The 25,350-nt window shown below is 42.3% G+C and overlaps 1 protein-coding gene across 1 annotated transcript in view; it reads left to right on the forward strand.

The window, feature by feature from the left end:
- Nucleotides 1-11: 11 nt before the first annotated feature.
- Nucleotides 12-25,350, forward strand: part of LOC132394118 (intracellular hyaluronan-binding protein 4.S-like) — a 60,444-nt gene continuing 35,105 nt past the window's right edge. The window contains exons 1-3 of the mRNA XM_059969878.1: nt 12-605; nt 12,139-12,286; nt 14,819-14,965. Of these exons, the coding sequence (XP_059825861.1) occupies nt 179-605; nt 12,139-12,286; nt 14,819-14,965 (722 nt within the window). The 5' untranslated portion in view covers nt 12-178. The remainder of the gene's footprint in view (nt 606-12,138; nt 12,287-14,818; nt 14,966-25,350) is intronic.

Here is a 25,350-nt window from a genome sequence, read left to right on the forward strand (position 1 = left end):
GTGAATGAAGGCGCCATATTAGCGAGTGGGACGTGCAGCGCCAGGAGGAGGGAGGAGCTCCCGAAGCAGACACCCGTTTGGGGGCTGCCCGAACACCGCTTCATCATTCAGCGTAGCTGCTGACTTAAAGGGCTGTGGTTTTGGAGGCGCGTTCGGTGTGGGATCTGGCCGTTTGGTTATGAAAGGAATGCCCCAAGCCTGCGCCGCTGCCGCCATGCAGGAGACTTTCGGCTGCGCCGTCACCAACCGCTTCAACCACCTGCTGGACGACGAGTCGGACCCGTTCGATATCCTGCGGGAGGCCGAGGAGAAGAAGCAGCGAAAGAAGAAGGAGGAGGGAGGCGGTGGCCGGAGGAGTAAGGCTGGAGCCGGAGGAAGAGCCGCTGGCTCTTCACCTTCCTCCGGCGGCCCGCCTTCAGCTGCTGGGCCGGGGGCCTCTGCCAGTGCGGCTAAATCGGGCAGAAGGGAGTCGCAGAAGGCTCGGAAAATCCCTGCTGGCAGCGAGGCCGGCTTCGGCTCCGCGGCTTCGACCGCCGGGGGTGGCGGTGGCATCAGGCTTGGCGGCGCTGAGAACGTGTCGGTGGGCGGCGGACAGCGAAGAGAAGGTCTGTAAGCCCCCTGGGTGTGTGTGGGGGTGTGGTCCATGTGGCCTGTTCGGTCGATCTGTGCTTCCCCAGGCTAGGTGTTTGGGTGGTGAGGAGAGTGAAATTGTGCCAGGGGTGGAAGGTGAGCATGGATGGCTTGGCTTTCCTTTTTGGTGTCAGGTGAGTTTTTGGGGCCGGGGTCATTTAATTTAGTCACTGTTTTGTGGTGCGGAGGTTGTGGAGAACTTGGGATGGCACTGGCTGGTGTTGCCTTATTTAAACAATATCGCGCCAGATGAATCGGGTTTAATATCACTGGCATATATCGTGAAATTTGTTGTTTTGTGGCAGCAGTACATTGCCATAAAAACTATAAATAACAATAAGAAATATATATATATATATATATATAATTAAGTAGTGCAAAAAGAGAGCAAAACTAGTGAGATAGTATACATGGGTTCATTGTTCATTCAGACATCTGATGGCAGAATGGAAGAAGCTATTAAGTGTGTCTTCAGGCTCCTGTACCTATTCCTTGATAGTTGCAGTGAGAAGAGGGCATGTTCTGGATGGTGGGTGTAGGGGTGAGGGGTCCCTTAATTATAGATGCTACCTTCTTGAGGCATAGCATTTTCAAGATGTCCTTTTTGCTGGGGCGGCTAGTGCCCGTGACGGAGCTGGATGAGTTTACAACCTTCTGCAGCTTTTCATCCATACCAGACAGATGCAACCAGTTGGAATTATCTCCACAGTACACCTGATATATAAAAAAAAATTGTTAGTCTTTGGTGACATACACAATCTCCTCAAACTCCTAATAAAATGTAGTCATTTTAGTGACTTTTTTGAAGTTGTATCATTATAATAGATCCAGGATAGATCTTCAGAGATGATACCCAGGAACTAGAAACTGCTCACCCTTTCCACTGCTGATCACTCAATGAGGACTGGTATGCGTTCCCTTGCTTTTTCCCCTTCCTGAAGTCCACAATCAATTACTTGGTCTTACTGATGTCGAGTGCAAGATGCTGTTGTAATATCACTCAACCAGCTGATTTATCTCATTCCTGTATGCCTTCTTGTCACTATCTGAAATTCTGCCAAAAATAGTTGTCATCAGCAAATTCAAAGATGGTGTTTGATCTGTGCCTAGCCACACATTTGTGGGTATAGAAAGTGGAGCAGTGGACTAAGCACAGATCCTTGAGTTGCGCCAGTATCGATTGTGTCACTGAGGATGAGATGTTATTTCCAATCTGCACCAACTGTGGTGTCCCAGTGAGGAATTCAAGGATCCAGTTGCAGAGGGAGGTACAGAGGCCTAGGTTTTTGAGCTTGTTGATTAGAATTGCGGGTATGATGGTATTCAGTGGTGAGCTGCAATCAATCAACAGCAGCCTGGCGTGGGTATTACTATTGTCCAGCTGATCCAAGGCTGAGTGCAGAGCCAGTGAGGTTGCATTTGCTGTAGACCTATTGTGGCACTGGCACATTGCAGCGGATCCAGATCCTTGCTTCGGCAGGAGCTGGTTCTGGCCATAATCGTCAAAGCACTTCATCACAGCAGTTGTGAGTGTAACTGAGTGATAGTCATTGAGGCAGCTCCACCCTGCTCTTAGGCGCACTGTATGATTATTGTGTTTTTTGAACTAGTGAGAATGCCACAGTCAGCAGACTGATATGTAGCATTTTATGTTGGAGGTTGTTGAGTCAGTCTTCAGTCATGTTCTGCAAATGAGCTCTTGCTAAGTCTGCAGTGTTGGATCTGTGTGAAAGATGTGGGGCTTCAGAGCATGGCAGTTGGACTGGTGAGAATTTGATGCACCTGAAGAGATTAAGGAGATTCCCGTGGGATGCCACAGAGTCATTACACTCTATCTCTCCCTGTGGTAGGAAAATTACACAAATCTGTAGATGCTGAAAATGAGGAATAAAAATGGATACTCAGCAGATCAGGCAATATGTGTGGAAAGTGACATGGAATTAATATTTCACATCCAAAGTATCCTTTGTTTTCTATCTTTGGTTGTCAATCTGTGGAATGAAAATAAAAGGATATTTAAATTTTGGTCCTGGAACTTCTGTGCAGCAAAGATGCATGCATCAGGATATTCTTTATCGACTGCATCTTTGCATTCAATACTATCATCCCCTCAAAACTAATCAATAAGCTTCAAAGCCTTGGCCTCAATACCACGTAGTGCAATTGGATCCTCAGTTTTCTCACTTGCAGACCCCAGTCAGTTCAGATTGGCAATAACCTCTCCACACAATCTCTATCGGCCCAGGTGCACCACAAGGTTGTGTGCTTTGCCCCCTGCTGTACTTACTTTATACTTATGATGCTCAGCACAACTCCAATGCCATAATTTAAGTTTGCTGATGACACCACTGTTGTTGGCTGAATCAAAGATGGTTATAAATCACTGTATAGGAGGGACATTGGAAATCGGGTTAAATGGTGCCACAACAACAACCTCTCACTTAATGCCAGTGAGACCACAGAGTTGATTATTAACTTCAGGAGGAGGAAACCAGAGATACATAAGCCGGTCCTCATTGGGGGATCAAAGGTGGAGAGGGTCACAATTTTAAATCCCACAGAGTTATAATTTCGGAGGACCAGTCTGGGGTCCAGTACGTAAGTGCAATTGCAGAGAAAGCATGACATTGTCCCTACTTCCTTAGTTTGTAAAGATTCAGCATGACGTCTAATACTTTGACAAACTTCCACAGATGTGTGGTGGAGAATATATTGACAGGTAGCATCGCAGCCTGGTGTGCAAGTGCCAATGCCCTTGAATGGAAAATACTATAAACAGTGATGGATCAAGCCCAGTCCATCATGGGTAAAGTTCTCCCCCCATTGAGCACATCTACATAGAATGCTATCGCAGGAAAGCAGCATCCATCATCAGGAACCTCGACTACTAAGGTCGTGCTCTCTTCTTGCTGCTGCCATCAGGAAGAAGGCAAAAGAACCTCGGGGTCCTCACTACCAGGTTCAGCGACTGTTATTGCCCCTCAACCATCAAGTTGTTGAACCAGTGTGGATAACTTCATTCAACTTCACTTGCCCCATCACTGAATGGTTCACACAACCTGTTGACTCATTTTCAAGGACTCTTCGTCTCATGTTTTTGATATTTATTTATTTTTTATTTATTATTATTTTTCTCTCTTTTGTGTTTGCACAATTTTTTGTCTTTTTCACATTGGTTGTTTGCATTGTCAAGTGCAGTTTTTCATTGATTTTTTTATGGTTTTTGCATTTGCTGAGTATGCCCGCAACAAAATGAATCTTAGGGTTGTATATGGTGGCATGTATGTACTCCGATAATTAATTGACTACGGTGTTGCCCAGTTAAGGAATATCATTTAATCCTTTATGGATTTGGGAAAATAGACATTGGTGCAGATGCTTTAATGTTGAAAATTGGTTATCATTTTTCTTTTAACTGAATGAAATGCATTCTTTTCTCATGAAAAATATCACCAAAATGGGGTAACCAAGTCATGAGGACAATGGGCATGTAGCAACTTGGGGTTTTATAAAAAAAAATCTTAACTTTCTCTTCAAGGTTGTTATTTAAAATCTGACAGTTTGTTCTCATTATCTGGATCACTGAAAGTCACACTTGAATGAGGAGATTATTTGGAAAGAGCTGGTATAAAGACTTGGAATGATGTTTCGTTCCCATCAAGAAACTTGGTAGAGATGAGATGTCTCATAGACTTGTATTTAATTTGAGTTAAGTTTGCTTTTCACAAATTTATAAGTAACATCAATGATTCAACAGTTCGATTGAAAATTTGCTGCTGTGTGTTCCAGACTTGTGGCTTTTAAAACAATTGATGAGAAACAGCCTTTTAAAATTGATAGATATTTGACGATAACCTTTCTCCCAAACTGTTCCTTTGTTTTGAATGTTTGCAGCAGCATGATTTTACTAAATAGTCAAAACTGTCAAGTCAGCAGAGAAGAGCAATTGAAACTGGGTGTATCCTTAATCTTCATGCCCAACATTTTACTGAGGAGTTGGACATAGAGCTTATAACTGTACTTGGGAAGAGCAAATTCACCTTCTTGCCTATGTAATTGGGTTGTAAAAGATCAAGAAAACTCCTACATGAGTGCATATACTAAATTTCTTGAGATACAGACTTATAAATTCAACAAGCCTTGTGCCTTTTAAGTACATACTGGTGTGGAAGATAATGTAAAATGAAGGATCTATGGTGAAATTCTTATCATCTACTGTGAACTAAATGCATGGACATAGAAATTGCTGCCCAACCTGCTGAAAGTATCCAGCATCTACTGACAAAGAAAAAGCTAATAAGCTTTAATCAGAACTGGACAAGTTAAAGGAAAATTAATATGAAGTTGTAACAGTAAGCCTGATTCTCAACTGCTGCTGCTCTCATGGAGAACTTTTCATTTAAATTTAATCTTTACTAGTTGTCACCCTGCTTTCCTCCTTGGTCAATCTTGCTCTTCTTGACTTTTCTATCTCTATTTTAGAAGCTACTTTTGTGACCAGTACCTAGAGACTCACTGACTCCCTTCTTGACTACGCACCACCTTTTCTGCTTCTTGAAAGTATTCCATTTATATTCTGACAACTTTTCATTTGTATCTATTCTGACAGGGCCACTTTCCATGTCAGATTTTTTTTCAACTATTGATGGAACACCACCACAGTTGATGGGGCTTGTAACCACATTGGTTTGATTTTGTGCGTTTCTCCTCCTATCTCCCTTACTGCATCTCAACAAGAGTAGGTATCCCGTGTCTTTGCCTTTCACTCAATGGATCATCATTATATCATTTCTAATTCTTTCAACATTCCAAAGGGAATGTTCTGGTGCTCTGATCTTTATCAGCATCCAGTCCTCTTTGAAGGCTTCTTTTCAATTCAGGTGCTCTGTTAACTTCTTCCTTCCCCAGGTACCCAGACACTCCTTCCAGGTGAAGAGCAATTTGCTTCCAAAATAGTGTAGTGCAAGGGTGACCATGAGGTTTCTATTGCCTGCCATTTTAATTCCCATCCCACTCTGCCCTGTCAGTCTTGGCCTTTTGCGTGATAAGAGGCTTTGTGTAAAATTGAGGAACAGCACTTCATCCTCTTTGGTTTATGCTACAGCCTTCTAGATTCAATTTTGGATTCCGCAGCTAGAAATAACATGATTTCTTTGCCTGTATTAGTCATCCATCAGTGATAACAGCTCAGCTTGATTTGTCTTGTTTTTTGTCTCTGAAAGGACATGTCCTACCTGAATGGCTGGGTATGTCTTCCTATTTTGCATTTCTACATTTTTTTTGTATGTTCTTACTGAACTGCTTCCATTCATTCTTTGACTGGATAGCCCTGTTTGTTTGTCCCCGTGCTCACCCTATTGGAGAAATTACACCTGTCCTGCAACTTAAGTTATTTTTCTCCTGTTAATGGTTCTGACAAAGGGTGTTTGACCTGAAACATTAACCATTTCTCTTCTCATAATACTTTCAGCAATTTTGATTTTAATAACAAATGTTAATTTTGTTACTGTCTATAGGTACAAACTGATCTGCATTTTGCTTTTATTTCAGATTTTCGCTTTTAATAGCTTATGCAGGTTGGTCCTCTTGCCTTCCAGGTATTACATTGTTTGAAGTAGTTTGGATTTGAGGTGAATCTGAATTGTTGTAATGCAGAAATGAATTTGAGAAAGTTAAAAGAAAATAAAGGCAAGTCATATTTGCCAAATGGGTTTACAGGAGTACATCAGGCTAGGAACTGAACTTAATGTGTGGTGAACAGGAACCATGGGGAAACTTGACTCATAAATGGTGTGTCCTTGCCCCTTCCAGAAGCCAACATGGGATTGCAATGTTTTCTATAACCGTTCTTGCTCAAACCAGCACATTGGAAAATGTGGCCTTTATCTGTCTCTTGTATGTTTCCCGTTGAGCATCTTTACTTGTGCTTCGTCTTTTCTGTATTTTCTGTTCCTCAGAAGTACTTTTCTTTCAGCTTGTGCACTAAGGAGTTCTTAAAGCTGAGATTTGTTTTCATCTTGCTCTCGCCTCCAAAATTTCACTGCCCTTGTATTCTCTGGGGTTCCTTTATTCCTTTTAAAGCACTCTTGTATATGATTTTTGGACTTGAAAATATTTTGACAACATGTTCACCTTTCTTTGCTCCCAAGTAATTCTTTAAAATTTAAAATGCATTAATTTCAATTTGATAAGTTCGATCAACATTTTCAATTTTCCATGCACTCTAAATATAGGTAATTCTAGTGTAACTTTTGAATGATTTAATGGGTTGATCAGATGTTACCCAGTTTAATCTGCAGGCAGGCAGCAATTCCCAGATTTCCCACTAATGGATGGGGTAGTGGTCTCTCTTCTCAAATAATTATTATAATTTGAGCTTCCTTTTAATAATACTAATTCAGGTTGTGTACGCATCTGTTCTAATCCATAATCCATACTCTGAAAATATTAATTGAATCATAAAGATTAGCAAAGGCTAAAAATTGGCTAGATTTGCCACATAAACATCAAAACATACAGTGAGATGTTGTTTTCTGTCAGACTAAATAAGCATAGATTGTCCTGGGGGCAGCCCACTAGGGTCACCACACTTCCAGTATCAACATGGCATGCTGATAATTTACTAACCTTAACCCTATTGTATGTCTTTGCAATGTGGGAGAAAACCAGAGCACCCAAAGGAAACTCCTGCAGTCAGAGGGAAAATGTACAGAAACAAACTGGTTTAATATCACTGGCATTTGTCATGAAATTTGACCTTATGGCAACAATGAATTACAGGATGTTAGTTAAATTGTGCAAAAAAAGTAGTGAGGTAACATTTGACTTTTGAAAGTGTAATCCTTTATCCAGTTATCATTCTTGTAAACCTTTCCTGGATCAAATAGTTGAGGTACTATATGCGTATAAACTAAAACAAACTAGTTCTATAGGCAGACCATGAAACAAGGAAAGTCTGAGGGACTAAACTGAATTTATTTTACTGTAAGCAGTTTGACAAGTAAGATAGATGAACTGCGTATGTATAGGTACAAGGCACTGGAATACTGAGCAATTTAATGTTCCGGGGTACAGATGCTGGTGTGGAAGAGGAAGGGGAGTTCTGTTGTTTGTTTGTTTATTTATTTTGAAGAATATTACAGCAGTACTTGGAGAAGATCTTCCTGGGTGGAACATGAAAGTAGGTGGATAATAGCTTTGGGACTTATATTATAGCACCTGCCTGCCAAGGTAGTCAGTGGGAATTAGAGGAGCAAATATATACGGAGATTGTTTTGAAAATTATAGATTTGTAGTAGTAGGTGACTTTAACCTTATAATATTGACTGAAACTGTAATAGTGCTAAGGGCTTGAATGTAGCAGAACTGTGCCTAGGAAAGTTTTCTCATGCAACATGTAGATGACTCTTCTAGATTGGGAGGTGGAGGGACGACATTCCTGTTTGGAAATTAGGTAAAGCAAGTGACTGAAATATTAGTGGGAAAGCAGTTTTAGATTAATTACTATTATTATAGTATTTTAACCAATGAAAAAGAATATGACTGGGCTACATTGGAGCAAAACTAATTTTGAAGGCTTTAGACAGAACTTGCATAGGCCAATGGGAAAGACTGTAGGTAAAGGGTGTTTTGGTAAGTGAGAGTTACGTGGTTAATGTGCTCCTGTCAGAGTGAGGGGCAGGGCTAGCAGGATTAGGGAACCCTGGTTGATAAGGGATATTGAGGCACTAATTAGGAAAAAGGAAGAAATATGTGCTGTGTAGACAGCTGGGATCAAATGAATCCCTTGTGTAAAAGTGAGTTAGGAATACACTTCAAAATTTTGTTATCAAAGTGCATGAGCATCACCACATACAACCCCAAGATTCGTTTTCATGTGGGCATACTTGGCAGAGCTGTGGAACAGTAAATGTAAACAGGATCGATGAACAACAGACCGTGCAAATGCAAATATAAATAAATAGCAATAAATAACAAGCATGAAATAACAAAATCAACCTTAAAGTGAGACCATTGGTTGTGGGAACACAAGAAATAGAATGAGTGCAGTTATCCCCTTTTGTTCAAGAGCCTGATGGTTGAGGGGTAGTAACTGTTCTTAAACCTGTTAGCATGAGTCCTGCGGCATTGTGCCTTCTACCTGATGACAGCAGCAAGAAAAGAGCATGGCCTGGATAGTGAGGATCTTTGATGATGGATGCTTCTTTTCTGCAGCAACATTTCATGTAGATGTGCTCAATGGTTGGGAGGGTTTTTCCCGTGATGTACTGGGCCGAATCTACTACCTTTTGTAGGATTCTCCACTGAAAAGCGTAACAGGCCACAAAGCAGCTAGTCAGCACACTTAGCCCTACAAGTATAGAAGTTTGCCAAGGTTTTTGATGAGTTGCTGAATCTCTGCAGATTCCTGAGAAATTAGGAGAGCAAAAAAGGACGAGAGATAGTTTGGCAAATAAGTAAAAGGAGAATCCTAATAGATTCTATAAATATGCTAAGAGCAGAAGAGTTACTAGGGAGAAAATGGGACCTTTAAGAATCAATGTCATTTAGATTCAGATTCAGTTTATTGTCATTTATGTGTGAAGCTACATTCAGTTGGCAAGGTGATAAATGATACTTCCTTATTTGTATTTTAAAGGTGGCCGGGGAAGGTAGGGAGCCTGAAGAAGGGAATAATGCTCTCGTGAAGCAGATCCACGTTACAGAAGAGGAAGTTCAGGTGGTCCTAAAATGCAGAAGGTGGATATATCCTCAGGGCTGGACTCTGTATCCAAGAACAGAGTTCTTGTTGCCTGTGTTAACAGTTTGGATGAGAGTATAGGTGGCGTGATTAGTATGTTGTGAATGACATTAAATATGATAGCTAGTGGGCAGTGAAGATTATCCAAGATTACAACAGGATCTAGATCAGTTTGGAAAGTGGGCCAAGGAATGGCAGATGGAATTTAACTCCCTCTCAATGTTGCATCTTGACAAGTTAAACCAGGGCAGGATGTGTACAGAAAATGACAGGTCCCTGCAGAGCATTATAGAACAGCGAGACTCAGTATATTGTTTATTGAAAAAGATAATGCAGATGGATTGGATGTTGAAAAAGGTGTTTAATGTGCTCAACTTCATTGGTCAAGGCAGTAAACTTTGGTTAAAACATATTAGGAGTGTATGCACTTCTGGTTCTGTTTCTAGGAAGGAGAAAGGATTCTCTTGAGCTGGAAAAGGTGCAAAAAAAACATAAGGTACATAATACTATATGAATGATCTGGATGATAATGTGGTAAATTGGATCAGCATTTGCTGATGATACAAAGGTTGGAGGTGTAGTGAACAGTGAGGAAGGTTTTCAAAGCTTGCAGAGGGATCTGGACCAGCTGAAAAAATGGCAGATGGAGTTTAATACAGATAAGTGTGAGGATTGCACTTTAGAAGTTCAAACCAAGGTAGAACATACAAGGTAAATGATAGGGCACTGAGGAGTGCAGTAGATCAGAGGGATCTAGGAATACAGATACAAAATTCCCTAAAAGTGGCGTCACAGGTAGATAGGGTAGTAAAGAGAGCTTTTGGTACATTGGCCTTTATAAATCAAAGTACTGAGTATAAGATAACACGAGTGAATCTGCAGATGCTGGAAATAAATATAAGAGTTGGAATGTTATGGTGAGGTTGTATAAGGCATTGGTGAGGCTGAATTTGAAGTATTGTGTGCAGTTTTGGTCACCAAATTACAGGAAGGATATTAATAAGGTTGAAAGAGTGCAGAGAAGGTTTACACGGATGTTGCCAGGACTTGAGAAACTGAGTGACAGAGAAAGGTTGAATAGGTTAGGACTTTATTCCCTGGAGCGTGAAGAATGTGGGGAGACTTGACAGGTATATAAAATTATGATGGGTATAGATAGTGAATGCAAGCAGGCTTTTTCCACTGAGGCTAGGGGAGAAAAAAACCAGAGGACATGGGTTAAGGGTGAAGGGGGAAAAGTTTAAAGGGAACATTAGCGGGTGCTTCTTTACACAGAGTGGTGGGACTGTGGAATGAGCTGCCAGATGAAGTGGTAAATGTGGGCTCACTTTTAACATTTATGAAAAACTTGGACAGGTACATGGATGAGAGGGGTATGGAGGGAAATGGTCCAGGTGCAGGTCAGTGGGACTAGGCAGAAAAATGGTTCGGCACAGCTAAGAAGGGCCAAAAGGCCTCTTTTTGTGCTGTAATGTTCTATGGTTCTCAGGATGTTACTGAGGGCTTGAGTTAAAGGAAAGATTGGATGGGCTGGGACTTTCTTCTCTGGCATGTAGGTGGCTAAAAAGGGACTGTATCGAGGTTTACAAATTTTTGAGACCTCTCGACAAAGGTGAGTGATAAGGGGTTTCCTAGGATGGGAAGTCTAAAGCCAGGGTGTGAAGGTTTAAGGTGACATGGGAAAGATTTAAAGTGCACCTGAGAGGCAACTTTTTCCACATAAAGGGCAGCAGTTTATGGAATGAGCTGCCGGAGAAAGTGGTAGAAATGAGTATGGTTACAGTGTTTATTAAAAAAAATTTAGACAGGTATGTAAATAGGAAAGGTTTAGAGCAGGGGTTCCCAATCTTTTTGTATGCCATGGAGTCTTACCATTAAATGAGGGGTCTGTATACCCCAGGTTGGGAACCCTTGGTTTAGAGGGATGTGGAACTAACTCAGTTTGGCAACTTGGCCAGCATGGATGCGTTGAGTAAAGGGCATATTTCCGTGTTGCATAACTCTGACTCTATCTTTCCCAACACCTTCACAATTTTTCCATTATGTGACCCAGGCTGAAAACACAACCATCAGAGCACAGTTGTCTTGTACTAGCTATCTTTATTTTAGTGCTATGGGTGTCCTTTTTGTGGCACCTTATCAAAAGCTTTCTAGGAGTCTGTATGCATCACTTCTGAAAGATTTGTTGGCAGATACTTGTGGCAAGAAAAAAACGCAGAAGTTAATCACTACAGAATTAGGAAGCATTTGTGCTCGGTAATGGGGTGAAAATACAGATTACTTGAAGGAACAGACAGCAAACGAAGGAAAATGGAATGCAGATTTATTCTGATGAGCTGCCTCCCATTATTTTTCTTGAGTAATAAAAGAAATTAACTTTGATAGGAGGTTACATATTATTTGGGATTTTTCCTTAAGCGTTTGGAGGGAAAACTCTTTAATTTATAAAAGCTTCAATTAATAATTGAATTATATTAAAGGTGGTTTTCCATCTTTAGTTATAAAATTAGTTATAAAACTTTGCACAGAGTTTCATGGAGCAGGATTACAAATGTTTTTCGAAGAATAGAATACTTTGCATGAAAATTGAAGCTAGGATATGCGGTAAGAAAATTGAAAATAACTGTGGAAAGAGAAACCCCTGGTGCCTGCATCTGTTTAATGTTTTTAGCAATTTCTGTTTTTATCTAGGTGCATAGTTTCTAGTTAAGGAAAGTGACAAACTTTAAGAGGACTACTTTCAACTGTGTAATCTTGTGTTTGATCAGGGCCGAAGAGAGGCCCGAAAAGGGCAGAAATCAGAGGACAGAATGAAAACCAGGATATTGAGAGGAAAACGGAAAGATCAGAACGGCGGGTTGTATTCCGAGAACGTCGTCCTAATGATGAAGGAACAACTGAACTTTCATTTGAAGTGTAAGGCTAAACCACTGTTTTGAATGTTTTAAGAAAACTGCTGAAGGATGGGGGGGGGGGGTGGATGGGTATGTATGTTTAAGTTTATTGTCATTCAACCATACACGTGCATATTGCTAAACAAAACATTGTTCCTCTGGGGCCAAGGTACAAAAACAGTACATAGTCACACACAGCACATACATTTACAATCCAGTCACAAAATAATAGCACAACTCAGAGTGACATGACCTGAAGATTGATAGGTTGACATTAGGTGCAAGGTGCATGTTTATGTAAGATAATACAATGTTTCTGGCACTATTATAATAAAACAAGCAGTTATATCAATATGTGAAACAGCAATAAAAAATGAAATGTGACCATGGAAGGATGAGTGTATTTCAGTTTGGGGGGGGGGGGAATGGGTGGGGTGAAGCTTAGTTTTAAATATGTTTCCTTGCTTAGATTAATCATGTAACATTCCACCTTCAATCAATTTGGATGTTGTTAATAGGTTGTTAATAAATTGGTTTTTAAACTTTTTTATTTCTCACGTGTGAAATAACTGGTTAGAGGACACCCATTTAAATCAATAAATAAAGTACATTCCTTGTTAAATGACTATTTATTTCAGCTTAATGAATTCTGTTGACAGCTAGCCATTAGTTTATGAAGGCCAAATATAAATTGGGGTCAAATTTGATTTTTCATTTATGAAATGAGCATAGTATTGAAAAATACTATGGTGGAGGCAAACGCATTAGGGACATTTAGGAGACTCCTTGCTAGGCACATAGGTGAAAGGGAAAGAGGGCTATGTGGCAGGGAAGGGTTAGATTGGAGTAGGTTAAAAGGTTATCATAACATTGTGGGCCTGCATTGTGCGATACTGTGTTATGTTGTGTCAAAATAAGTAGTGCTTTGAAAATTGAACATGGAGAAACATCACTGTTGTAAATGTTTTAAAAAAAAAAAATCATTTTCCATTATTGTTTCGTGTCCATAAACCAGTTTCATTACAGTGCTCTCACTCTTGCTCTTATTCCACGATCTTCAGATTTGTATTTGGGCTTATTGCATTTTGTCACAGTCCTTTTCAAATTCTGTATAAATTACAATGTTCATATTGACCACCTAAATGTTCTCTTACTTTGATTTAAAAATTAGTTGAGAACCTGATTAATGTATCAAGTGTACAAAACAAAAAAAAACCAACAAGTTAGAGTTCTGATATTTCATTATAAGTTGTGCATAACAAGCTTTTGACAGATTGTATGTTTGACATGTTGGAAGTGACATTGATTTAATTATGCTCAATCTTAATGTTCTCTGGCAGATGGTGTGTAATTATCTTTTTGCCTATCAGACATGTATGACAAAAAAGCTTCATAAAAGAATTGGAGCATGATCAAAAGTTTTTGGCTTCACTGAAGGAAAAGCTTGGGTCCTTTCTTAAAGATGTCTATTTTAAAGGGGAAAGTGACAGATGGACTTTAATTATTAATTTGATAATTTCTGAACTATAATGAGCTTTTTACGTATGCCACCGTATTTATTTTGAGAATTGCTAAGCTCCAATGCCCTGGCCCACCTATTGTACCTTGAGGGTGAGGGGGAGCCTTATCATTTGGTCGTATCTGCTTTTGAACCACTTTAAAGTATTTACAGAACAAAATTTAGTGTTAGGGAGCAATTTAGACTTTCTCTTTTAATTGTCAGAGTGCTGCACTGACTTTTTTTGTTGTGATACATAAACTACAGAAATAAGGTACCCACTGCAGCAGTTTGTAGCAGGGCAATTCTGAAGGTGAATGATATTAAGTTACTGGAAGCTTTGAAGAACAAAATTCATAAATGGGTTAGACAGTTCTTTAGATGATTAAGAATGCATAAAGTACTATTAGAGAAGAGCTTTTTCTATCGTGATATTTAAACTGTTAATTTCTTAAGCATGCTTGCTTGGACAGAAAACAATGTCAACAAAATTTAATTTTGCACTTTTTGAACAATTTAATAAGCAAGATTATAATGTCTATGTTCCATATTGTATGTAGACAATTAATTTGAGTCTGAGGGGGGAATACCGTTAGAAGAGCAAGGAGTATAGTTAGTTGATGATTCCTTCTATCCAAACCTTTTGAAAGTAGAAATGCAATTTTAACATTTGCTGTAAATAGCTCCATGTGAGAAATATTAGTTAGTTTTGCCTGTGATGAAATCTATCTTGCTGGTCAGGGATTCTTTTACAGGAATGATCTTGTAACTTGTCCTATACATTCCTCATGTAATCTTTGCTTGACAGTTCTTTGCACGCTGCATTACCATTTCTGGTACACATAGGTGTGGTATTCAGTAGAGTGATGCAGTAGAATATCATATGCCAGTATGGTCTTCTAATAGGAATGCCAGAAACAAAAAAAAAATTATTGCTGTAAAGGAAACATGTACAGTAAGTAGGCTTGATATTTGCTTTATGGTGGGCCTTAATATAGGCAAGATTTCATTTGATGAAGTCAAACAATATATTACAATAAATTTTTTATTCTGTAGACCAATTGACAGGATGGACAGGTCTTCAATGAGAGGGCGAGGTGGAAGAGGGCGTGGCCGTGGAAGAGGTGGCTATCCCAGGAACATTAATGGATTTGATCCAAGAGGAAGACGAGAGTTTGAAAGACACAGTGGAAATGATAAAGTGTGAGTTGCTTGCATGATACTGTGTGTAAATCAGGGTTGTAATGTTTTAAAATGAAACATTATACAGAGGTATGTCTTTAACAAAGAATGTTTACAATTGGTTTATGATCTTGTTGCAGAAGTTGAAGCTTGTGAAAAGTAGGCTTTCTTAATTTAGCAAAAATTTCTGTGTTTTAATATATGAACGGGGTTAACATATGAAAAGTTGGTCTGTAAAGGTTTTGGTAATTTATCTAAGTTTTATGTGCACTTGGCTTCAAACACCAAGCAAATTGATTGAAGTACAAGTGCATAATTGTTCTTGTCCCGTACCATGGTTTGTATGGAGATTAAAACATCTTTAGAATTTGTTGGAAGGTTTTGTCATATGTTGGAATGATTTTAAGGTGGTGTGTTTTTTTTTTGAAATATTCTGTTATGATGTTGTCTGTTTGGTTTTAAACGTGCTATCATGCTTTGTGTCTCTGAACTGTATAAAATGAACTGTGTGCTTGGTATGTGTTAAAATGGCTGTTACTTGCAGTAGGCCAGAAATACTTATAGAAGAAAATTTTCTGTTCGTTTGGACCTTGGAGTATGTGGTTTTTCCTTTGCTTTATTTTCTCTTGAGTTCAGCTAATTTCATTCTGCAGTTGATAGAATCCTCCTCCAGCTTGGAGTGATGGTGTGTTTTTTAAAAAAAAAATTGTAAGACTTTTTTTTTACAAAACATACCCGGGGGCTGAAAGTCAACGTTGAAATTTAATACCATCTATTAAAAGTCATAAATTTGGGTAAAAGCACATCGAATAGTAGGGCAACGCTCAGAGCAAAATAGAGTAGATACCAGAAATATGAAACAAAAACAGTACGTGCTTGAAAAGCAGTAGATGTGGAAAGAGAATACGAAGCTTGGAGTTGATTTGCATCTTATAAATAGAATTGTTAAAAACCAAGTTTTCAGATGCTGAGTGGGATGGATTAAGAGAACAAAATGGAAAGTCAGTTTGGTGTGATAGCAAGAGTGCAAGGTGATAAGAGAGTATGGCAGGGTTATAAATGCAGAAGAATAAAGTTAAGCAAATGACATTGGAAATCTGTTACAAATACTTATGATTATCTGAAGTTGAGTTGTAAGGGGGGTTTAAACTGACAGTATAATTTGGCTCTTTTGGCAAAATGATTATCAGATTGCATTTACTTTGAAGAGACCACATTCTGAATCTTGATTGAAAGAAATACTAGTATATTGCTGCTTCTCAGAAATGGGGATAGAGACATAGCAGGTGGACCATATGAAGGTGAATCTATGGTAAGACTATTCCAGAACAGAAAGTATTCCCAATGCAGTTAACAATTTACCAGAAAATAGAGGAGATGAGAGAACATAACTTATTCCATATTTTTTCCAAGCTACAGCAGGGCTCCATTCGTGCAAATTATTAGGGCTATGAACAGTTCACAAGGTGGAAATACATTTGCAAACCATGCTCCCACAACAGGCAGCAAATCCATTTGCCTTACACTCTCTTGATTGTATGCATGATCTGTATGTAAGTGCAGTGTTCATAAGCTGGGGAGCATCTGTACATCCCACAACAAATGGCATTGTTTGGAACAAAAAGGATTCCCAAATCAACAAATGTTACTTGGAGTGTGGGCCTATTAGAGCAGTTCTTTCAAATTGAAGAATTCCACCAGTTCCTGGAAGGTGGTTGGTTCGGAAAAAGGAGGAACCACATAATTCTGTGAAATTTGAATGTATAGAGATTGGGCATCCATGGTGGAAAATGAGTTAGTTGGATAGGAAACCGAAAACTGTTAAATACTAAAAAGGATCTCAAATATTTTTGATGCAGGCGGGTAAATATGAGGATAAATAGAGAAAATGAATCAAAGTTTTAATCAGTTTTCCCTCTGAAAGGAACAGGCCGAAATGATGGACTAACTGGTACAATATCGTTTGCAAATATTAGGCGGTAGAAATGAATTGTGAGATCAGATAATTGTTAGGGAAGCAAGATTCCCTCACAGTGAGCTCACTGTTCGGGAAATAATGACCTATTGGAATTGGTTTATTATTGTCATGTGTACTGAGATAGAGTAAAAAGCTTGCTGTTCATACAGATCAAGTCATCACACAATGCACTGAGATAGGAAATGGGTAAAGCAATACACCGGTGAATAAAGTGTTAACATCTACAGAGAAAGTGCAGTGAAAGAAAGAACAGTACTAGTAATACTTAGAGGCAGAATTTAAATTTAAGAGTAGATTGATTATAATAAATGGATCTTCAAGAAAGAGCTTGCAGCAACTTGCCATGCTCTCGTGTCATCACTGGTGTAGCCAACGTCTTAACAGCAGAAAGGTGGTATACAAGCTGAATTCAGTCTTTTAGAATGCTGGTCCAAGTTTTTAGAATGGATCTTTTAGCTTGATGAACAGAGCTTTGAAAGGTTGGGTAGAGTGAGCGGAGTGGAGAATAGAGACAGCCGATGTCACCCTGGCAGTTGGCAGTAAAAAGGTGCAGAGGGATAAGAGGCTGTAAGACATTAAGAGATCCAGGGGGATGAGAAATTCTGAGGTTAAAACTAATGATTTGTCTACGTTATTTCTTGTAGGAAATGTGGCTTTATCAATTGTAGGTATAGAATGACCTGAATTAAAGATTCCAAATTGAGCTGTCATTGGATTTTTGTGCAGTTGTTAAGGGAAACTTCTGTGGTGAATCACATATACCTGTCTGGACACGCTCCCTGCTGACTGCTCCTGTGGCTTCTCCCACAGACCCCGGTATAAAGGCGATTGAGGCCTGAGCCCGGCCTCATTCTCCAGGATGTAGTATGGTGGTCAACTACTGCTTGTTCTTTCTTCCAGTCAATAAAAGCCGATATCTCGCCTTTACGTCTCAGAGAGAGTTATTGATGGTGCATCAATTTTATTGACTGGAAGAAGTTTTAAAACATGGAAAGCGCTTTATGTCCGGAAAGATTGGATTTGGACCCCCAAGACCCTGAAGCAGCTCTTGCCTTTGAACTCTGGCTTGCATGCTTCCAATCGTACTTGGAGGAGGTTAGTGCAACTGAACCCACTGTTATGCACCAAATTCTCCTCTCGAGGGTCACCCCGAAAGTTTACTCACTTATCAGGAGCCTATCGACCTACGAAGGGGCACTGGACGCCCTCAAAAGACAGTACCTGCGGCCAGTGAACACCGTCTACGCAAGACATCGCTTAGCTACGCAACAACAGCGGCCTGGAGAATCGAGCGCCCAGTTTCTCCGAGCCCTACAGACACTCGTCCGAACTTGTGACTGCAAAACTCTCACGGTGGAACAGCATGCGGAACTCTTGGTACGAGACACCTTTGTCTCAGGAATCAGGTCAGTGTATGTGCGTCAGCAGCTGCTGGAAAATGCCGATCTTAGCTTAAGCTCGGCGATCGAGACGGCCGAAACGCTGGAGGCTGCACTGCACAACGCTGACGCTGTCCAGCTGCACAATCCCCTGCCGGTCCTGTGGATGCCTCAGACCCTGCCGCCGCCGGTTCCCGCGAGCGAATTCGCCAACGCCGCTGCCAGTCACGATTCCACGAACTCCCCGATCCCAACCACAGCTGCGGCCAGTCAAAAGCCCGTGCGGTGTTTGGACTCAAAGCCCCCCTAAAAACGCTGCCCAGCCCGAGAAGCGACCTGCTCCAGCTGCGGGAAGAAGGGCCATTTCGCCAAGTCTAAACAGTGAGCGGGGTCGGGCAGAGCTGCTTGTGAGGCATGGGGGCTGCCATCTTGCCTGCCCGCCTCGTGCGAGGCATTGGAGCCGCCATCTTGCATGCCCGGATGTGGGCTGCCATCTTTGTCAGCGCCAACATAACCCGCTCCCGACCCATGGGTGCTTACCGGGCACTAAGACAGCAGACCAACTCTGGCCTCCGTAACCCTCGACCAAAGCGCCCCACACCAGCTTGCAAGGTCAATGATGGACATCCTGGTGGAAGGGCACAGGACTAGCTGCCTGTTTGACACTAGCTGTCAGGCAGCACTGAGAGTTTTATTGACCCAGACACAGTGCAACGCTGCAGACTCATGACACGCCCGGTAAGCCAGAGGGTCACCATGGCTTCTGGGTCGTATTCCACAGACATCCGGGTGGGTTGTGCAGCGACATTGGTGGTGCAAGGCACAGAATATCGGAACTTGGCGCTACTGGTCATGCCTAAACTGTGCGCACCTGTGCTATTGGGGCTGGACTTCCAGAGCCATCTCGAAATATGGCGGGCCCCTCCCACCACTCACTGTCAGGAATCCTCAGTTTGGTGGGTCTTCGCCATGTACCCCGCTACTGACCACACACACACACCGAACCACACGTCCCACCCAGCACCATGTCGACAGCTGCGCTACCAACATCACTTGCAGCCTCTGCACCCTCAAGATCCCTCCCCTACTGCTGTTCGCCAACCTGACCCCCGACTGTAAACCTGTGGCAACTAAAAGCAGGAGGTACAGCGCGGGGGACAGGGCCTTCATTCAGTCAGAGGTGCAGTGGCTGCTCAGGGAGGGGATCATTGAGCCAAACTCAAGCCCTTGGAGGTCTCAGGTGGTTGTTGTTTGGACCAGGCAGAAAAATAGGATGGTCGTGGACTATAGTCAAACCATCAATAGGTTCACGCAGCTTGACGCATACCCCCTACCCCGCATTGCGGATATGGTCAACCAGATAGCTCAGTACAAGGTGTACTCGACAATAGATCTGAAATCCGCTTATCACCAGCTCCCCATCCGCCCAGAGGACCGCCCCTACACCTCCTTCAAGGCGGGCGGCAGGCTCTATCACTTCCTGCGCGTCCCATTCGGTGTCACAAATGGTGTCTCGGTCTTCCAGAGGGAAATGGACCAGATGGTGGACGAGTGCCAACTGAAGGCCACGTTTCCCTATCTGGATAACATCACCATCTGTGGTCACAACTGGCCGGATCACAACGCCAGCCTCCAACGATTTTTCCAAGTGGCCGAAGCCCTGAACCTTACTTATAATAGGGACAAGTGTGTGTTCGGAACCACCAGACTCGCTATCCTTGGGTATGTCGTGGAAAACGGGGTCATTGGCCCTGATCCCGACCATATGCGCCCCTTGTTAGAACTCCCTCTTCCTACCACTCTCAAAGCCCTCAGACGGTGCCTGGGCTTCTTTTCCTATTACTCCCAATGGGTCCCCCATTACGCAGACAAGGCCCGCCCCCTGGTCAAGTCTACCACTTTTCCCCTCTCTGCCGAGGCCTGCGCGGCCTTCAGCTGCATTAAAGGGGACATTGCCAAAGCAACGATGCATGCGGTGGACGAGACCATTCCTTTCCAAGTAGAGAGTGACGCTTCCGATTTCGCGCTTGCTGCTACCCTCAATCAGGCAGGCAGGCCAGTAGCATTCTTTTCTCGCACCCTCCAAGGCTCTGAAATTCGGCACTCCGCGGTGGAGAAAGAAGCCCAGGCCGTAGTAGAGGCTGTTAGGCACTGGAGGCACTATCTTGCTGGCAAAAGGTTCACCTTGCTGACCGACCAGCGCTCGGTTGCGTTCCTGTTCAGCAACCAACAGCTGGGCAAAATCAAAAATGATAAGATTTTGCGATGGAGAATAGAACTCTCCACCTACAACTATGATATCCTGTACCGGCCTGGAAGGCTCAATGAGCCCTCTGATGCCCTATCCCGGGGAGTGTGTGCCAGCGCAAAGCTCGACCAGCTATACGCTCTCCATGCACATCTTTGACATCCGGGGGTCACCCGATTTTACCATTTCGTGAAAGCCCGGAACCTGCCGTACTCCCTTGAGGACATCAGGACAATGACCAGGGACTGCCAAGTCTGCACTGAGTGCAAACCGCATTTCTACCGTCCTGAAACGGCGCAACTTATCAAGGCCACCCACCTCTTTGAGCGACTGAGTGTTGACTTTAAGGGTCCCCTTCCCTCCACCGACCGCAATGTCTACTTTCTCGACATTATCGACGAGTACTCGCGGTTCCCCTTTGCCATCCCCTGCCCCAACACCACTACCACGTCTGTCATAAAAGCCCTGCACCAGTCCCTGCTATATCCACAGTGATAGAGGGTCCTCCTTTATGAGTGACGAGCTGCGCCAGTACCTGCTGGCTAGGGGCATTGCTACTAGTCGGACCACGAGCTATAATCCCCGGGGAAATGGACAGGTGGAGAGGGAGAAGGCCACACTTTTAGCCCTTAAGTCAAAAGGGTTGCCTGTCTCTCGATGGCAGGAGGTCCTCACCAAGGCACTCCACTCTATCCGCTCCGTTATGTACATCCACCAATGCCACCCCTCATGAGTGCCTATTCTCTTTACTCAGGAAATCTGCCACTGGGACCACCCTACCGGTTTGGTTGACGGCCCCAGGGCCAGTGCTGCTCTGGAAACTTGTGAGGAGCAATAAATACTCCCCGCTGGTTGAGAGGGTTCACCTTCTACATGCGAACCCCCAGTATGCTTATGTGGTCTTACCTCTCCATCCGCAACCTGGCGCCCGCAGGAGCAGCAGACCACTACCCCGAACACTCCACAGTAACTATGGACCCTGTACCCGAGGTGACACCATGCACACCGAGCCCTACACAGACTCCTTACGACACTCCTATACCGGGTGTCTCGTACGCGTATATACCAGGCGCCTTGCACACGCATGAGGGATCACTGACGCCTAGTGGGCTGACACCTCCAGTTAGGCCGGAACCAGCACAACCTCTGTCTCCGGTGCAATCACCACTGGCACCTGTGCAATCACAGCCGGTGCTACGTAGATCGCAGCGACTGATTCGACCACCTGATAGACTTAACCTGTAAATATACTTGTGAAAAACTTTGCCCCATGGGGACTCTCTTTTAAAACAAAGTGGGGGATGAATGTGGTGAACTACATATACCTGTCTGGACACGCCCCCTGCTTTCTGCTCCTGTGGCTCCTCCCACAGACCCTGGTATAAAGGCGATTGAGGCCTGAGCCCGGCCTCTCAGTCTCTAGGATGTAGTATGGTGGTCAACCACTGCTTGTTCCTTCTTCCAGTCAATAAAAGCCGATATCTCACCTTTACGTCTCAGAGAGAGTTATTGATGGTGCATCAACTTCATGAATGTATCAGACATGAAGATGGGGAAAACTTAAGGCCCATAACCCAAATATTCAAAAGATAGTGATGAAAGAAATACCAGCTCTTAATGACAACACACACAATACTGGAGGAACTCAGCAGGTCAGGCAACATCAGTGGAAATGAATAAAATCAATGTTTCGGGTTGAGATCCTTCATCATAACTGGAAAGGAAGGAGGGAAAGATGCTAGAATGAGAAGTCGTGGGAAGGGATGAAGTAAACGGTGGAAAAGCTTAAGGGCTGGTGAAGGAGGCGTCTGATAGAGGAGAGTGGATTATGAGAGAAATGAGGAGGGTCACCGAGGGAAGGTGATTTCAGTGCAGCAGAAAACATATAATTTGCTAAGTATATTCCATTTTGCATAAGGAGATTAAACTTAAGCACAGGTCCAGGTGTGGTCTCAAAAGTCTATAGGTATAGCAATCAATAAAGTGATTATATGCTTGCACTGAAATCCTCTAGCAGTAATGCCTAATCTACTATTGGCTACTACTTCTAAGATTGGGGGGGGGAAGGGTGGAGAAAGAATTGAGTATTCTATTTCACTTTACTGAAATAGTGGACCATGTATTAGAGCATGGAATAGAAATGTGGAGCATGGTGAATCTCTTGGAAATCTCCGCCTTGGAGGTTCATAAAGACAAGAAATTAGAATTGTTTAAATAGATATGTCTTTGAATGAAGAATTGAGGGCTGTGGGACACAGACACAGGAGATGATGTCTGGGGCAGATTAGCCATGATCACATAAGAATGATGCTACAGGCTTCCTTTATGTTCCTAATTCCCTGTTGCATCCATGTTAACTTTCAGTGGTATGGTAAGCAGGACCTGGGTGACGTGTGCATCAGTATTTCCCATTTACTCATTAGTTTAAAAAACATACTCTGCATTCGTGGGTTTTAGTGAACTTGCATTTTTCCACATTCTACTCTGTCAACCAAACAGTTCCCACTTGCTTGGTTTGTCTATGTTCACTTCTGTTTCTACTAGAATCACTGCTCAGTTTATCTGCAAACTTAGAAAAGTTAATTTTATTTTCTCAACTAAATCATTAATTACAGATTGTGAATAGTCTGGCCTCAGTTATAAATCCCTGTGGTACTTTTCTAGTCACAGCCTGCCAACCTGAGAAGATCCCATTTATTTCTATTTATCTTCGTTAGCCAGCTTTCAGTCGACACTAGTATATTTCCCACAATTACCCAGGTTCTAATCTTTTTTTCAATTTCTCATGTAGGATTTTCTTGGAAAGCCTCCTGAAGATTTAATACATCCCTGGTTTTCCTTTGGTATTCTACTTGTTGCATTTTTCAAAGAACCCAAATAAATTAGTGAAATGTTATCTCCCTTGTGCTCTATCAGCCTTCAGATCATACATCATCATTTCCACCAGCCTTAGTGGGATTCCACCACCAGTCATTTCAGGCACTGTCCCCAGATCTGTGGGAGGTATAACACTTGTTCTTGTGCCTCCCTCATGACCATCCAGGGTCAGACAAAGGCTACGTCCACACTACACCGGATAAATCCGTAACCAAAGCTTTTTCTCTTTTTTACCCTCCGTCCACAATAAAACAGCGTTTTCGTCCCCCAAAACTGGAGCTTTTCAGAAACGCTGTCCAGGGTGTCTCATTTTGAAAACGCTGCTTGGTCAGATCAGTAGATCAGTGTGGACTGGGTAACAAGAGAAATCTGAAAACGCTGTCAGATGGCAGCGTGCCATTTCATTGTTTTCCTGAACACAACCCCCCACACAATCTAACAATTTCAGAACAGATGGCAACGAGGCTGAAGCCAGAAGAGTTAGAAATGTACTCACCAAATAATTTGACCCATAACTTATTGAATAAATAAGTATACTCACTTTGCCCTGTTTTCTGTCCTTGCTTGTATGAAGGTGGTTTACCTATTTATGCAAGTACTTCTCTGACAATAGATGTGTAACAGCCTAATGTAACATTGTATGGAATTGCAAGATAATACTGATGCAGACATGTTTTACACATTTAACAAGGTGCTTTGTTAATGCAACAGAGTTGGTCAGTTTTTCAATGTTCGTCATCAGCTGGTTCATACTTTCCGTGAACTCCCTGTCGGTTGCCTCCTTACACTCCAGTATTTGTTTTTTTTTTACTTTTAAGTCCTCCTGCATCGTTTTAAGTTTTTCAAGTCTGTAACTGCACAAACGTGCATTTTCACAGTGAGATTCAACACCAAACATGTCGCTTGTTTTTGGTAGATGTGTCCTGCGCATGCACAGTAGGAGGAGATTCGCTGAAATATCCGTTTTAATGTGGACAGAGATATCTTTAAAAACGCATATCATTTTTATGCGAAACTGGTGTTTTCAAAATTATCCGGTCTAGTGTGGATGTAGCCAAAGTTTCATGTTCATCTCCTCTAATTGCACTTGGGTCTCTGACTATGTCCTCATTTATGTCAGTGAGACCAAGAGTGGAACACTCACATCCTGTCTTCAGTGACCATTCTGATTTTGTGTGCCATTTTAAATCCCATTCCCACACCAAATCGTCTCTGTCCTCAGACTACTGAACTGCCAGGGTGAGGCAAAATGCTGATCTGGAGAACAGCACCTCTATTCCATCTGGATTGTAGACTACCCAATGATATGAACATGGAACTTTCCAATTTTAGTTAGTTCCTCCCCTGCACTTTCTCTGCTCTTTTCTTTCTCCTTGCTTCCTGCCCTCACCATCTAGTTTCCTAGTTCCATTCCACACCCCATCTAGTTCGACTTATCACCTTTACTGATGCAAGATTTTGACATGAACCATCAACAATTCCTTTCTCCCTACCACTTTTCCCCACCCCTCAGCAATGCTGCCTGGCCCACTGAGTTTCTTTGGCAGATGGCTTGTTAATACCATTCCTACCAGACTTCATCACCTGCAACCTTATTACCTTCCAGCCTCTTGTCTCTAAATCCACCCTCTCCTCCCGCAGTAGCTTAATCTGCCTCTTTTTTTCTGCTTATGTCTCTGTCCACCATGTCCCAACTTAATCTCTCCCCACACAACACCCCTCCTCTCTCTCTCTCCCCCCCCCCCCCAAAGACTCCACCTGCCCATCTCCCTCATCTGGTAGTATCTATCACCTACTAGATCCTGCCTCATTCTTGACTCTTTTTACTGTCTGTTTCCTCCCTGCACTCAGAATGCAGGTCCTTGATCCGAAACGTCATTCACCCCTTTTTCCCGTCCTCCAGATGCTGCTCAACCTGCTGGAC

Source organism: Hypanus sabinus, chromosome 5 (assembly GCF_030144855.1).
Source record: "Hypanus sabinus isolate sHypSab1 chromosome 5, sHypSab1.hap1, whole genome shotgun sequence".
Taxonomy (NCBI): Eukaryota; Metazoa; Chordata; class Chondrichthyes; order Myliobatiformes; family Dasyatidae; genus Hypanus; species Hypanus sabinus.